Source organism: Physeter macrocephalus, chromosome 10 (assembly GCF_002837175.3).
Source record: "Physeter macrocephalus isolate SW-GA chromosome 10, ASM283717v5, whole genome shotgun sequence".
Classification (NCBI taxonomy): domain Eukaryota; kingdom Metazoa; phylum Chordata; class Mammalia; order Artiodactyla; family Physeteridae; genus Physeter; species Physeter macrocephalus.
In genome coordinates, this window is record NC_041223.1 from 42,735,935 (window position 1) to 42,753,331 (window position 17,397).

The window sequence follows — 17,397 nt, forward strand, 5'->3', positions numbered from 1 at the left end:
CCCGTGAGCCATGGCCACTGAGCCTGCGCGTCCGGAGCCTGTGCTCCGCAACGGCAGAGGCCACAGCAGTGAGAGGCCCGCATACCGCAAAAAAAAAAAAAAAAAAAAAAAAAAAAAAAAAATATGTAAACCCTTTTCCTTTTTTAAAAAATCACCAAATGCCCAAGCTTGCTTCTTCCTTCATTATAGACTCATAACCCAAGGGAGAAGAAAATGAAGCTGCTTCTGGCTGTTAGTTTTCAACTCTCATTGCTTTAACTCTAAAGGACATGTCTGGATCATGGCCATCATTTCCTATTACTTCATTTAGTCCCCGTTATTTTGACAGTAACTGGATACTGATTTGCTTTACCACACATCACTTGCATTTGTCTCCTGCAATCATGTTTATAACAACAGGGCTTATTATCGATGAGATAGTACTTAGTCTATTTAGTTTGTAAATATCAGAGGTTTCTGTGGCGATTTATTTAGGAAATTGTAAAGGTCACTTCAAACTGCTTTTTTAAGGATCAGCCTTACAATTATAAAAATACTAATTTTACATTAAAATTAAAACTGTAATTCTGGACTTTCTGCAAAAGAAAATCACATAGGGCTTCCCTGGTGGCGCAGCGGTTGAGAGTCCGCCTGCTGATGCAGGGGACACGGGTTCGTGCCCGGTTCGGGAAGATCCCACATGCCGCGGAGGGGCTAGTCCCGTGAGCCATGGCCGCTGAGCCTGCGTGTCCGGAGCCTGTGCTCCGCAACGGGAGAGGCCACAACAGTAAGAGGCCCATGTACTGCAAAAAAAAAAAAAGGAAAAAAAGAAAGAAAATCACATATTTACTTAAAAATATAGCCCTTCTGGGCTTAATAAGTGTAGTCCTTAATTAGACTGACTTAAAAGAATTTTGCTTTGTTCATCAGTTTTTTACTGAGTACCTACTATGTGCAAGATGCTTTTTAGGAGCTGATGTGGACTGGGAAACATAATATAGGTCTGGTCCCTGCCCTCCTGGATCATAATCTTATGAAGGAGACCAAAAAACTTTCACCATCTTATGAAAGTGCAGGTGTGGTACACGTGTGCTATCAGAAAGTGTATAATGAGAGAACTTAGTGGGCATCAGATGTGAAATATGAGTAAGGATTACTAAATGAAGGGAAAAGGAATCAGGGAGTGCACTTCAGACAGAGAGAACAATGCCTTTAGAATTCTTGAGGTGGGAAGGAGCCTGACGGTTTTGAGAAACCAAAAGAGGGACCATATAGCAAGAGGGCAGAGAGCAGGTAGGGCAGGACTGATAATATAGAGAAGATTGAGGTCTTACAGGGCCTCCCAGGTCTCCAGAGACCCAGGATTTGAGTCTTCATCATTGAAGTCTTCAAGTAAGGGCTGATCTGAGTCACATGTTAAAAGGGTTACTCTGGCATTCATTAATGTGGGAAATAGATTGGAGTGGCACTGCCATCAGAACTTTGTGTGGTGATGGAAATGTTCTGTATCTTCCCTCTTCAGTGCAGTAGCCACAGGCCACGTGTATGAGCACTAGTATGGCTGAGGAACTGATTTTTTTTTTTTTAATAAGTTTAAATAGCAAGATGCTGTCACAGTGCAGGAGACCAGATAATTTGCCATTGCAGACTCAGGCAGGGCATAGTGGTAGCTTGGGCCAGAATCATATTAGTGAGGACAGGAAGAAGTAGATGGACTTAAGAGATACATTGGAGGTAAAATTAGTAGAGTTCGGTAACTCATTGAATATGGGAATGAAGGAGAGAAGAGGTAAAGAATGACTTTTTTTTTTTTTTTTTTTTTGTGGTATGCGGGCCTCCCTCTGTTGTGGCCTCTCCCGTTGCGGAGCACAGGCTCCGGACGCGCAGGCTCAGCGGCCATGGCTCACGGGCCCAGCCGCTCCGCGGCATGTGGGATCTTCCCAGACCGGGGCGCGACCCCGGTTCCCCTGCATCGGCAGGCGGACGCGCAACCACTGCGCCACCAGGGAAGCCCCCAAGAATGACTTTTTGATGTCTGACTTGTGCACACTTGGCAGGATGATGGTGCCACTTAGTGAGATAGGGACCAAGGCTAACATAAGGTTGAGGAGGAAAAGATAATACACTCACTTTTAACCTGTGTTCGATTTTAGGTCCACATGTCCAAGTGGAGTTGTTGGGTAGGACTCAGGAGAAAATTGTCTTGATAGTAGTATAAAAACCAATTTACTTTTGTGTAACTAAATCAACTAATAAAGGTTTTATTTTTTTAATAGATACATAAAGTTAGTTTCAAGTTATGAAACTTCAAATGCAAATTTCCCAAATAAGACTGTCTTATTAACGCACAGATTCTCTAAATTCTAGGAATGATATTTCAAAGAGAGTATGTCCCTGTTTTTGTAGGTAAATATGCTTGAAAAGTAACAGTATTAATTCAAGCAGTAGGCAAAAGAATATGTACGTTTAGTGTTATATGTTAGAGAGCAAGTGATTCCAAGTTTGAGACCCTGTGTGGGCTGAAGAGTTAGCTGGCACCTACCAATGTTATAATCTCATTTAGCCCCTCTAAGCCTCAGTTTTCTCACTTTTAATGAGGATTACCTACCTATAAGTCAAAGACTGTTTGTATAGCAATAATATAAATATGTAGTGGATCTGGCATAGTAAATGACAGTGGAGGGGGACTGTAGGAATGGAGTACATTGATTCCTCCCTATCTGCAGGGGATTGGTTCCAGGACCCCAGGGATACCAAAATTCATGGATGCTCAAGTCCCTTATGTAAAATGGCACAGTATTTGCATGTAACCTATGCGTATCCTCCAGATACTTTAAATCATCTCTAGATTATTTATAATACCTAATACAATGTAAATGCTATGTAAATACAATGTAAATGCCATGTAAATAGTATTTGGCTGTGCATGGCAAGTTGAAGTTTTGCTTTTTGGAACTTCCTCGAATTTTTTTATCATATTTTCAATACATAGTTGATTGAATCTACTGATGGGGAACAGATATGGAGGGGTGACTGTATTAAAAAGAAAAACTTCTCCTGCCCTGTCTTCTTTCTTACCTCTCTCAAAGGATTTTGACCCTTCAGATTGATAACACTACAAAACCTATCAAATAATAAAAATTATAATACAAGAAGCTGAGGAGCTTCTGGTTATAGTGCAAGCCAGTTTTGTTTTTGTTTTTTTTAAGATTTGATGATACTCATAGCTTTGACATAGTTTATTATTGAGAGATAAAGCAATTAAAAATATATTTGAATATACATGGTGAAACATTTTAATTTGGTATTTTTACTAAAGAAACAGTTTTAGATTTACAGTTGATTATATATATTTTATCTGCATGTTTACAAAACTATATTGGTAATTTAAAGTATATCACATTAGTTAATAGCACATCTGCTCATTTCAGAACATCTTTCTGAAAACAAGAGATTTGTTGGAATTTAAAAGTAACATTGAGTTGTAGTTGACTTAACAGTTTTGCATCCTAGTTACTAATATGATTTTACTGCATTATCTGAATTAAAGTCTGAATCAGTCTAAAATTCATTTCCCTTTCTTTGCAGATCATGTATCAGTTGGAGGACTTGGAGACAGCTTTTATGAATATTTGCTAAAGGCATGGTTAATGTCTGACAAGACAGATCTACAAGCTAAGAAGATGTATTTCGATGCTATTAAGGTAAACCCAAATTTAAATCATCGTTGCCACTCAGCTAACTTATAACTTGCATATTAATCAAGCTTTAATGAAAAAATGGAATACTACCTGAGTGGGTTACAAAATGTTTCCAGTTAGGTAGAGTTCAATATGTGCTAATATAATTATAACAATAATAATCGTACTTGATAATGTTTAGTTCTAATAGGGCAGTTAAAAGTTTTTTTCATGGTTCAAACCTGTTAAGATTCACACATCTGAAAAAGGGTATTCTTCTTCAACAAGTATGAGCTCCCTATTAGAGTCACAGTTAAAATTATGGAGAGGAAAAAATCCTGAATTTATTATATATTCTAAAAATTGAGGGGCTTACCTGGTGGTGCAGTGGTTGAGAGTTTGCCTGCCGATGCAGGGGACACGGGTTCGTGCCCCGGTCCGGGAGGATCCTACATGCCGCGGAGTGGCTAGGCCCGTGAGCCTTGGCCGCTGAGCCTGCGCTTCCGGAGCCTGTGCTCCGCAACGGGAGGGGCTGCAGCGGTGAGAGGCCCACGTACCGCAAAAAAAAAAAAAAAAAAAAATTGAGGAAGTTAAAATTGCCCGAGATTACAGACAATCCTAATGGCTACCTCCCTTTGAAGTAAACTTACCTCCAGAGATAAATAGACAGTACTTTCAAATAAAAATTGAACTAACCAAACTAATATTTAATCGAAGATTATTAATAGTTTTCAAAGGTCCTTTGTGATGGAGGAGGAATGAGAGTGAACAAATATTTGAATTACCTTCTGTGTACTAAGTAGTGTGTTAGGTAGATACTTTATGTAGTGTTTGTTTCCTTAAAGTTTTTTTAATTTTTATTTTATATTGATTAACAATGTTGTATTAGTTTAAATAGTTTTTTTAAAGTGAAATGGTTGATGTATGATATTATGTTAGTTTCAGGTATACTATATAGTGATTTGATATTTGTATATGTTATGAAATTATCACCACAATGAGTCTAGTAACCGTCTGTCCCCATACAAAGTTATTACAATATTATTGACCATATTCCTTATGCTGTATATTGCATCCCTGTGGCTTATTTTATAATTGGAGATTTGTACCTCTTAATCCTCTTCACTTATTTCTTCTGCTCCCTCATCCCCCTCCCCTCTGGCAACCACCCATTTGAACACTTAGGTTGCTTCCATATCTTGGCTATGGGAAAAAATGCAACAGTGAACATGCAGGTGCATATATCTTTCCATATTAGTGTTTTTGTTTTCTTCAGATAAATACCCTAAAGTGAAATCGCTGGATCGTATCGCAGTTTTATAGTGGCTGCACCAATTTACAGTCCCAAAATAGTGCACAAGGATTCCCTTTTCTTCATATCCTCACCAACACATGTTATTTGTTGTCTATGATGATAGCCATTCGACACGTGTGAGATGTTATCTCATTGTGATTTTCATTTGCGTTTCCCTGATGATTAGTGATCTTGAGCATCTTTTCATGTGTCTGTTGGCTGTCTCTCTGCCTTCCATCTTCTTTGGAAAAATGTCTATTCAGATCTTCTGTCCATTTTAATCTGGTTATTTGTTGAGTTGTATGAGTTCTTTGTGTATTTGGGATATTAATCCCTTATCAGATATATTTTCAAATATCTTCTCCCATTTAGTAGATGGACTTTTCACTTCTTTTTTTTTGTTAGTTTCCTTCACTTTGCACAAGCTTTTTAGTTTGTTGTAGTCTCACTTGTTTATTTTTTATTTTATTTTCCGTCCCTGAGGAGACAGATCAAAAAATATATATATAGATAGATAGATACACACATATATGTATCTGTATATAGATATATATATATATATATTGTTAAGACCAATGTCAAAAGAGTGCACTGCCAGTGTTTTCTTCTAGGAGTTTTATAGTTTCAGGTCTACACTTAAATCTTTAATCAATTTTGAATTTATTTTTATATATGGTGTGAAAAAGTAGTCCAGTTTGATTCTCTTGCATGTAGGTGTCCAGTTTTCCCATCATTGAAGAGGCTATCTTTTTCTCACTGTATATTCTTTCCTCCTTTATCATAGATTAATTGACCATATAAGCATGGGTTTATTTCTGGGCTCTCTATTCTGTTCCATTGATCTATGTGTCTGTTTTTGTGACTGTACCGTACTGTTTTTATTACTGTAGCTTTGTAGTATAGTTTGAAAGCAGAGAGTCTAATACCTCCAGCTTTGTTCTTCTTTCTCAAGATTGGTTTGATTATTTGGGATCTTTTGGTGGTTCCATACGGATTTTAGAATTATTTGTTCTGGTTCTATAAAAAATGTCTTTGGTATTTTGATAGGGATTGCATTGAATCTGTTGATTGCCTTGGGTAGTATGGTCATTTTAACAATATTTATTGTTCCAATCCATGACCATGGTATATCTTCTCATTTGTTTGTGTTGTCTTCGTTTCTTTCATTGATGTCTTATACTTTTCAGAGTACAAGTCTTTTACCTCTTTGGTTAGATATATTCCTAGGTATTTTACACTTTTTATGCAGTCGTAAATGGGATTGTTTTATTAATTTATCTTTCTTATAGTATGTTATTAGTGTATAGAAATGAAACAGGTACCTGTATATTAATTTTGTATCCTGCAATTTTACTGAATTTATTTATTAGTCCTACTTCTTTGGTAGTGTCTTTAGGATTTTTCTATATATAGTATGTCATCTGCAAAAAGTGACAGTTTTACTTTTTCCTTTCCAACTTGGACTTCTTTTATTCTTTTTCTTATCTATTTGCTGTGGCTAGGCCTTCCAAAACTATGTTGAATAAAAGTGACAAGAATGGGCATCCTTGCCTTGTTCCTGATCTTGTTGCTTTCAGCTTTTTATCATTTATTATGATGTTGGCTATAGATTTGTCATATATGGGCTTAATTATCTTGAGGTATATCTCCTCTGTATCTACTTTGTTGAGAGTTTTTATCATAAATGGATGTTGAATTTTGTCAAAAGCTTTTTCTACATCTATTGAGATGATCATATGAGTTTTATTCTCCAATTTGTTAATGTAGTATAGCACATTGATTGATTTGCAGATATTACACCATCCTCGCATCCCTGGGATAAATCCCAATTGATCATGATGTATGATCCATTTCATTTATTGTTGAATTTGGTTTGCTAATATTTTGTTGAGGATTTTATCATCTATGTTTATCACTGATATTGGCCTGTATTTTTTTTTTTTTTTTTTGGTTTTGGTATCAGGGTAAAGCTGGCCGTATAGAATTTCAGAAGCATTGCTTCTTCTTCAGTTTTTTGGAATAGTTTGAGAAGAATAGGTGTTAACTCTTCTCTAAATGTTTGGTAGAATTCACCCATGAAGCCAACTGATTCCAAACTTTTGTTTGTTGGAACTTTTTTTTTTTATTACTGATTCAATTTTTTTACTGGTAATTGGCCTATTAATATTTTCTATTGTTATTTCCAATTCCATCTTAGGAGATTATATATTTCTAGGAATTTTTTCATTTCTTCTAGGTTGTCCATTTTATTGGCATATAAATGTTCATAGTAATCTCTTATGATCCTTTTTATTTTCATGGTTTCATTTTATCTTCTCTTTCATTTCTGATTTATTTATTTGGGCCCTCTCTTTTTTTCTTGATGAGTCTGGCTAAAGGTTTATCAATTTTGTTTATCTTTTCAAAGAACCAGATCTTAGTTTCTTTGATCTTTTCTATTGTTATTGCGGTTTTTTGGTCTCTATTTATTTCTGCTCTACTAACTTTGGGTTTTGTTTGTTCTTTTTCTGTTTCCTTTGGGTGTAAATTTAGGTTGTTTATTTGAGATTTTTCTTGTCTCCTGATGTAGGCTTGTATTGCTATAAACTTCCCTCTTAGGACTGCTTTTTCTGTGTCCCATAGATTTTAGATCAATGTGATTACATTTTCACTTGTCTCCAGGTATTTTTTTATTTCTTCTTTGATTTCTTCAGTGATCCACTGGTTGTTACTAGTGTATTGTTTAGCCTCCACATGTTTATGTTTTTTGCATTTTTTCTTGTAGTTTATTTATAGTCTCATAGCATTGTGGTGAGGAAAGTTGCATGATACGATCTCAGTTTTCTTAAATTATCTATTTATTAAGTCTATTTGGTCTAATGTGTCATTTAAGGTCAGTGTTTCCTTATTTTCTTTCTGGATGACCTGCCTATTGATGTGAGTGGGGTGTTTAAGTCCCTTACTGTTATTGTGTTACTGTCAATTTCTCCCTTTATGTCTGTTAATATTTGCTTATGTATTTAAGTGGTCTTATGTTGGGATCATATATATTTACAATTATTATATCTTCATCTTGGATTGATCCCTTGATCATTATGTAATGTCCTTTTTTGTTTCTTTTTACAGTCTTTGTTTCAATTCTATTTTGTCTGATATGGTATTGCTTCCAGATTTCTTTCCATTTTCATTTGCATGGAATAACCTTTTTTATCTATCAGTCTGTGTGCCTTTAGATCTGAAATGAGTCTCTTGTAGGCAGCATATATATGGGTCTTGATTTTTCATCCATTCAGCCACTCTATGTCTTTTGATAAGAGCATTTAGTCCATTTACACTTGAAATAATTATTATACGTATGTACTTTTTGCCATTTTGTTCACTGTTTTCGTAGTTCTTTTTTGTTTCTTTCTTATTCTTTTGCTCTTCCCTTGTGATTTGATTACAATCTTTAGCTTTATGTTGTGTTCCTTCCTCTTTTTTGAGTGTGTGTATTTATTATAGGTTTTTGGTTTGTAATTACCAAGAGGTTCATATTGAACATCATTCATATGTATAGATGATTATTTTAAGTTGATGATCTCTTAAGCTTGAATACGTTCTAACCACTCTACATTTTTTATTTCCCCCACCACATGTAATGTTTTTGATGTCATATTTTACATCTTTTTGTTTTGTGTATCCGCACTACTTATTATGGATATATATGATTTTACTACTTTTTTAACCTTCTTACTAGCTTTATGTGGTTGATCAACTACCTTTACTATCTGCTCGTCTTTACCAGTGACGTTGTTCCTCTCATAATTTTCATATTTCTAGTTGTGGCCTTTTCTTTTCTGCTTAGAGGAGTCCCTTTAACATTTCTTATAAAGCCAGTTTAGTGGTGCTAAACTCTTTCAACTTTTGCTTGTTTGTAAAACTCTTTATCTCTCTTTCAAATCTGAATGATAACTTTGCTAAGAAGAGTATTCCTTGTTATAGGCTTTTCCCTTTCATCACTTTAGATATATTGTGCCACTCATTTCTGGCCTGCAGTGTTTCTGCTGAGGAGACATCTGATAGTTTCATGAGAGTTTTCTTGTAGGTAACTAGTTGCCCTTCTCTTGCTGCTTTTAAGAGTTTTTAATTTTTACCACTTTAATTATGATGTGCCTTGGTGTGTCTTGTTTGGGACTTTCTTTGCTTCCTGGGCCTGGATGTTTGTTTCCTTTCCCAGGTTAGGTAAGTTTTTAGCTATTGTTTCTTCAGATAAGTTCCCTGTCCCTTCCTGTCCCTCTTCTCCTCCTTGGACCCTGTAATGCAAATGTTAGTATGCTTGATGTTGTGCCAGAGATCTCTTAGATTAACCTCATTTTTTAAATTTCTTTTTTTATCTCCTTTCTGTTCAACTTTGTGTGATTTCTACTACTCTGTCTTCCAGATCACTAATTCATTCCTCTGTATCATCTAACGTACTGTTTATTCCTTCCAGTATATTTTTTTATTTCCGTTATTGTATTCTTCAGCTCTGTTTCTTCCTTACATTTTCTAACTCTTTGCTGTTGAAATTCTCACTGTATTTATCCATTCTTCTCTTGAGTTCAGTGAGCATCTTTATGATCATTACCTTGAACTCTTTATCAGGTATATTGCTTATCTCTACTTTGTTTGGTTCTTTTTCTGAGGCTATGTCTTGTTCCTTCATTTGGATCATATTTCTCTGTCTCCCCGTTTTCCCAATTCTCTATGTTTATTTCTATGTGTTAGGTAGGTAATTTACATATCCTAATCTTAGAGAAGTGGCCTTATGTGGGAGATGTCCTGTTGGGCTCAGCCTCTTACATAGTTTAGATATGAAATTAGAAATTTTTTTAAAAAATAATAATAATTCATAGGGGAAAAAATGGATATTTGTAATTCCAGTGATGTTGCCATTGTTCTAAAATCAGTGTCCCTAAAAGGAATTCTGGGTGATTTTACAATAGACCAACTTATTTGTTTAAATATAAATACAACTTGCACTGCTCTAGTTGACTGGATTTAATATTACATTGGTTCCCTCCAAGGTCAGTAGTGAACTTCACTAAGTAGAGCAGACACAACTCTTTACTATTTCACATATAGGAACCAGACACCTTAGTTAGAGCACTGGCCTTCATTTCGTACAGCCTTTAAAGGACACGATAAACATTAAAAGCAAACTAGGATATGGTCCATATGGCCTCTTCAGGTTTATTTTTCTTCATTCCTATGAGGTTTCGGGTTTTAAACCAGGGAGTTCTCCATATACTATGGTTTCCATTATGTCATTTTTAAATACAGTCCTGGCAGACATTCTAATTATTCTAATTTTAAAGTGGCCCCCTACGATTTTGATGTTCCAGGAAAGGCAACTTTAAAATACTCTTTGAAATACTTTTCCTCCAGTTTTGAGAACTATACCCACACAGCTTTTAGCATATTGTATTTAGACAAACCATTGACAGGAAAATCCATTAAGAGCAAATGAAGTCAAAGTGTTTCCTCTTTCTCTTAATAGTAAAAACACTTTCAATCCATTGTCTGTTTTCAACATAGAAAGCAAAGCTAGAACAGTTACACTTCTGATTTTAAGAAGTAGTCATGTCTTACATAGTAAAGTTTCTTTGTATTGCTTGTACTTTAAAATATCATTATTATGAAAGAGAGGATCCCTTACAATATTGTTCCGGACAGTTGAGTTACTGGAGATGTAGTCCATCAGTTTTAGCTTCCAGTGCATTTTGGAAATCATTTAATCCCAGAGTGGCATGTTTTCTTTCGTTGTGTTAATAACGAAATACTTTGAGTTTTCAACTGGCTGTTATGGCCTTATCTGGAGGCCATACTAAGAATCCATAGTGGTGGATGCTCATGCTGCAAGAAAGTCCATTGGAGTGAATGATAACTGGGTAGGTGATATATTAGGCATTTAGGATTCTATAGGCACAGCCAACTAATTTTTTTCAAATATAGAAGGATGAAATCACAAAATATACAATACTCTTTTTTCCTAATCGATTCTCTGTAGGCTTGACACAACATTTTTTAGAGCCACTAAAGACTATTTTTTTCCTCCTTTATATTTATTTACATTTTCCCATTGCCACACAAACATTGTTTTAAAAGTCTTGGAACTTGGTTGTAATTTATTTTGAGAGATAGCAACTTGGTCAGAATCATGCCAAAAATAATATAGTACTTTATTCAGGATCTGTAACAGGGTAATAATGTTTCTCTAATGCATGCTCAAAAGCTATTACTCTTGCCATGTAGAAAGAATAATTTCTTGGGTGATGAACAAATATCTGCTTGAAGGACTTTACTGCAATTTGTGCTATGAGAAGTATAAATAGCTAAGATGTTCAGTTGCATTAAATAAGAATGAAATATTAATGTAATAACTAGACCATCAATAAAATTAGCTTAACCACAGTTAATGAGCACAGTAGTGCATTCATTTATTTCTTACCATCGTGGTTTCATTTGTTTTTTTCCAGTAAAGGAAGGAGAGATTTTATCTACCTATGCATTCATTTTCATTCATTCTGCTGTATCACAAGTTTTGTCTGTATCTACTACAGGCATGCCTCAGAGATATTGTGGGTTCAGTTCCAGATCACTGATCACTGCAATAAAGTGAATAACACAGTAGAGCAAGTCACATGAAATTTTTGGTTGCCCCGTGAATATAAACTTAGTATTTACACTATACTCTAGGCTGTTTAATGTACAATAGCAGTATGTCTAAAAAAACAATGTACTTACCTTAGTTAAAAATTGCTAACCATCATCTGAGTCTTCAGTGAGTTGTAATGGTAATGTTAAAGATCACTGATACAGATCACCATAACGAAATAACGAAAAAGTTTGAAGTATTGCAGATTATCAAAATGTGACACCGAGACAGGAAAAGAGCAAATGCTGTTGGAAAAACAGTGCTGATAGACTTGTTTGACACAGGGTCACTGCAAAACTTCAATTTGTGAAAAATGCAATATCTGCAAAGCACAATAAAGCAAGGCTCAATAAAATGAGCTATGCCTGTATTCCCAAATGTGATTCCTAAAATCCTCTCTTTTTTTTATGAAACTATAACAGTTATAGACACAATCATAGCCCTTCTCCTTCCAAGAAGTAATTGGTTGTGTAGGGGAGCATTTCCTGTTAAAGTAATTAAAAATCGTAATGCCAAGCACTTATACTACAATTTTGGTTTTTTTTTCTAAAGGGCTTATTTTATTTTGTTTATTCAAAAGAATATCAACAGTCCTGGGGCAGAAATAAAAGGTGTTTAACAAGCCACTTTTGTAAACATCATTTCTCCCAAATTTACAGACCTTTATTCTTTTTTAAAAAAAAATACTTATTCATTGTATATTAATGTCCTTTTTAAAAGAATTATTAGGGAGGAATTTAATTCAGATGTCACCACAGTGGAGATGTGATGATGATAAATGACCTTTATCAAGTGCTAATCACAGTACTGACTGCTTTATAAACAAAATGTTGCAGTTTTCTCAGTGGATACTACTATTCCCATTTTATGCATAAGGACACTGAGATTTAAGGATACAGTAAGCAAATTACCCACAAAGTTCACAGATAGTAAGTGTCAGAGCTGGAATTTGAAGCCAAGCAATCTGATTGACTCAAGAACAGCTCCTTTTTCCCACTCTGTTTTGCTACCCCTCCAAGCCTAAGAGAGAGAAAGGAGGGGTAATACCACCAGCCTGGATTTTATACACTAATATGGTCTGTTCACCATTCATGGTAGAGCCTGTGCTTTGTGTTGTTTCTCCATTTGTGAAAATGGAAATGCACTAAAGCAGCTCTTACCACTATACCAGTGGCCTATCTTTGAAAAGGAAACAGCTATTTCAGTATGAGGACTACATGTGTTTGGTCATGGAACCAAGCAGAACCTACTGGGCTAGCCCAACAGTGTTAATTCTAACTAACGAAACTAATAAGGCATAGACTAGAGGACATATACAGAGAGCAATAACATGAAATTTCAGGTCGAATTGGATTTGTAGTAACAAACTCAAATCGTGAGTGATGTTTTATCTTTTTTTATTTTTTTAATGTTGTGGTGTTTTTGGTATAAATCTGAGAAGAGATTACAAAATGTTGAAAATAAGTATTATTTTCAGGCAATTGAGACTCACTTGATCCGGAAGTCACGTAATGGACTGACTTACATCGCAGAGTGGAAAGGGGGCCTCCTGGAACACAAGATGGGCCACCTGACCTGCTTTGCGGGAGGCATGTTTGCCCTCGGGGCAGATGACGCTCCTGAAGGCCTGACCCAACACTACCTTCAACTCGGGGCTGAAATTGCCCGTACCTGTCATGAATCTTACAATCGCACATGTGAGTACCTGTTACTCTTCATACACAATCTATGTGCTTTTTATTTCATTCAGTAAGGAACTTTGTCCATTTTGTCCATTTGTTGCCATCAAAAGAACATCCACCATGCCTGGTGAAACTTGATGATCATGATTAATATCTTAAAGGAATTTCTATTTTTACTTTAAGAGGCATTACTCTTCTGTATAAAAATATTCACCTTTAGTTTACCAAGAAACAAAAATCCAGGCCATAAAGGGTTAAGTCTGTCTAACTTATTGGCCCTACTTTAGGTAAATAACATTGGGTGAGAGTCTCTGTCCCAGTACAAAAGAAACTTGGTATGTTATAAACCATTATTAATCTTCCCAGAATCTCCATGAAATATATGATGAGTCTTCAGCCTTCTTATAAAAATAGGAGTTTGATGTACAAATACTAAATAACCTTCATGACATAATGACTTAGAATTCTCAACCACTGATTTTCTAGCTCACTAATAAGGTGGTGCTTTGCACCTACCCAGTGGGTGCTCAGTAAATGGTGGTTAAATGAAAGAAAATAAGGGATCATTACCATTTTCTAAAATGGACTCTTTTCGATGAATAAATTATAAGGGTATATTGAATATTGCTTATTATACAGTGTTTATAATTATTCCTTAAAATGATTGTTTTGGCACCTCTCTTGAATGTTGTAAGGTACTTTCTAGTTTCATTTAAGTTATAGACACTAAACATTGTCTAGGACAATAACCCTTGTCCTCCATTGCATCTCCTTTAGTTGTGAAACTGGGACCAGAAGCTTTCAGATTCGATGGCGGTGTTGAAGCCATTGCTACAAGGCAAAATGAAAAATACTACATCCTACGGCCAGAAGTTGTTGAGACTTACATGTACATGTGGCGACTGACTCATGATCCAAAATACAGGAAATGGGCCTGGGAAGCTGTAGAGGTGACGTTTTAGTTTGCTTATGTTTCTTATAGAAAAATGTCTGTGGAAAAAATGTTCAGTGATACCTATAAATCTAACATATCAACTTTTCTATGATTTTTAAAGCTTAAAGTTTTGACCAGCCATCTTTCCATTCAAGACTGAGTGTTTTCAGTTAAGTCATCCTATATCCCTGGCTTCAGCTTTACTTTATGTAACAGTGATATAAATATACCTACTCTGGTGTTGAAGGAGAAATCTAGAAAGGCATATTATAAAATTAAGTTCTCATGACTATAAAAAAGGTGATCGGTTAATTCCACAAAGGATTACGGGCAACTTGGGAATAGTTACCCCAACCTGCTCTCTGTTTCAAGAAACCACTATGTGATTGCTTCTTTTAGTCTTTGGGCATGAAAATGATAAAATATGCTTTTAGTTAGAGTAAATTAGCTACTTAGAGCTAAATTTTAGAAAGTACCTATAGAAGAACTACTTTGTACAAGAATATTCCTACACTAGTCTCAGGATTCTCCAAATATCTATAAGCTTCCTATCTGTCCAGTGTGTTATTTGAATTGTCTTTGTCACTTCTTGGGTCTCTTCCTGCTGAATATGGTGTATCATCTTCCTAAACTAATCTGGTGAACACTTTGTGTGCTGAATGCCAGCAGAGGCGCCCTTCAGGATATGCATCAAACAACATCTAATTTTAAGAGCTATTATTCCAAAAGGAGTGAGGGAATTCAGGGAATTAGAACAAGCAAATGCTTTAATTACATTCTCTTATTGTCTAGCACTCTTTGTTAGAAAGTTAGCTGTCTTTTAAAACCATTAGGAATAACTTCTCTCGGGAAATCTAAAATGAATATTGCCTTTGTGTAAAATTTAACTGATATCTTAGGAAGCCATTGATGAATCTTGCTTATTACCCTCTTCATTTAATGTGTGTCTTATAACCAGTTGTCAATCATTTTAAGTAATAGCAATTTTTTAGGCCTTTTTTTTTGCATAATTTTCTAATTATGGTTAGTCAGTTGTAATTTCAGTTTCTTTAAGTTTATGTTTTTTCCTCTGAAAAAAGTATATTAAAATTGAGGTTCATCTAAGCCTTGGTGATTGGGAATTATTTTGGTCTTCAATAGGCCAGCAAAGAAATTAAGGTTAATACCTTGCAAATATCAGTTGAAATTGAAAATATCAGTAATAACATATTTCATCAAATATAAAACAGCATAATTGATAAGAAACACCATTTTATATACCATTAAGAAAGCAGAACACTACCAATTAAATTATGACATTGCCAATTTTAGAGACGTTGAAGTGTGAAAAATATATAACAGAATTGATCAAAAGTGGAAGAAGTAAGTAAATACTGTCATGTGGGCAGGAAGATTCCATTTGCTTGGTTCTTTGGGGAGGGTGCATTGTTTGTTTGTAGGGTAATAAGGTTGGTTTGATGTGTTAGGATTTTTATCTATTAACCCCTTTTAGTGTAGCATATGATGTCAAATTGTTAACTTGTCACAACACAGGAATTCCCCTTGTTTTTGCCAGTAATATCAATAACTTCTATTAGAACTTGAGGTGTAGTGGAGAGGGAGGAGTGCTAGGGGCTCTTGGCCTTTTGTAAAGCACGAAGATCACAGACTTAGAAGGTATGGCAGCCCTTTTTTTCCTTTTTTCCTGTGTCCCATCTCCTCAGCCCACCCTATGTCTCAGCTACGGCTGCAGTGGGCAGCACCCCGGCCTGCGGGCAGCATGACTTCCAGCGCCCAGTCTTGTCAGCTGTGCTGACTCAGAGCCCCTTCACAGGCAGCTGGCTGTGGTCTGGGAAGCGCGGGAGAGTATGCAGCACCAGGGGCAGCCCTCAGCCAGTGAGGTTTTAGAGTTGATGGGTAACTATCCAGTCTTGCTCCTCTGAAGAATAATTCTGAGATGCATTCTAGATGGTTCCTTAGAGGGTCTCCAGCGGGAGCAAGCCCCCCCATGCACACACCAGTGACCTGCTCAACGTGTATTTCACTGGCCCTTCTCCCTTCCTTGTTTCACTCTCCCCACTCAGTCGCTCACTTCCTGATATCACCTCCCCCCAAACCTCCCTGCATCCAATCCTTGTCTCATGCTCTGTTTTTAGAGGAGCTCTTGCCCAGAGGCTGAGAGCCCCAAGAACAGATTGTGGTGAAATGATGTTCTGATCAGACTAAGCGGCCTGGTTACATAGCCACTTCCACTGTGGAAAAACTGTAAAACCAGGGACTATTACGTGGAGCCCAGGAGAGCTGCTTGTCCCCAGCGTCACATCCCTAAAGTCTTAAAATTTAGACTTGACATGAAGGTTTTTCATTTTTTGAAGGTTAAAAATGCCTCTTCAGCATCCCCCCCCCCTTTTTTTCTTTTTAACTTACCAAAAGCCTCAAAAAATAAAAATAGCTAGGCCTCTCTAAACATCTGAAAGGCCCCTATCACTGTGCTAAGTGTGTCTTCATCTTGAGTTTTCTTCTTTTTCTTTTAAACATCTTTATTGGAGTATAATTGCTTTACAATGTTGTGTTAGTTTCTGCTGTATAGCAAAGTCAATCAGCTATATGTATACATATATCCCCATATCTCCGCCCTCTTGCATCTCCTTCCCATCCTCCTTATCCCACCCTTCTAGGAGGTCACAAAGTACCAAGCTGATCCCCCCGTGCCATGGAGCTGCTTCCCAGTAGCTATCTATTTTACATTTGGTAGTTTATATATGTCAATGCTACTCTCTCACTTCATCCCAGCTTACCCTTCCCCCTCGCAGTGTCCTCAAGTCCATTCTCTACGTCTGCATTTTATTCCTGTCCTGTCCCTAGGTTCTTCAGAACCATTTTTTTTTTTAGATTCCATACATATGTAGTAGCATACGGTATCTGTTTTACTCTTTCTGACTCACTTCACTCTGTATGACAGACTCTAGGTCCATCCACCTCACTGCAGATACTTCAATTTCATTTCTTTTTATGGCTGAGTAATATTCCATTGTATGTATGTGCCACATCTTCTTTATCCATTCATCTGTTGATGGACACTTAGGTTGCTTCCATGTCCTGGCTATCGTAAATAGAGCTGCAATGAACATTTTGGTACATGACTCTTTTTGAATTATGGTTCTCTCAGGGTATATGCCCAGTAGTGGGATTGC

General features: G+C 36.2%; 1 protein-coding gene across 2 annotated transcripts in view; it reads left to right on the plus strand.

Annotated features, from left to right (window-relative positions):
* The window catches only part of MAN1A1 (mannosidase alpha class 1A member 1), a 173,545-nt gene that overhangs the window by 145,870 nt on the left and 10,278 nt on the right, over positions 1-17,397 (plus strand). For both annotated transcript variants that reach the window (XM_007113831.3, XM_055087528.1), the window contains 3 exons: positions 3,568-3,683; positions 13,086-13,305; positions 14,068-14,240. In XM_007113831.3, coding sequence (XP_007113893.1) covers positions 3,568-3,683; positions 13,086-13,305; positions 14,068-14,240 — 509 coding nt within the window. The remainder of the gene's footprint in view (positions 1-3,567; positions 3,684-13,085; positions 13,306-14,067; positions 14,241-17,397) is intronic.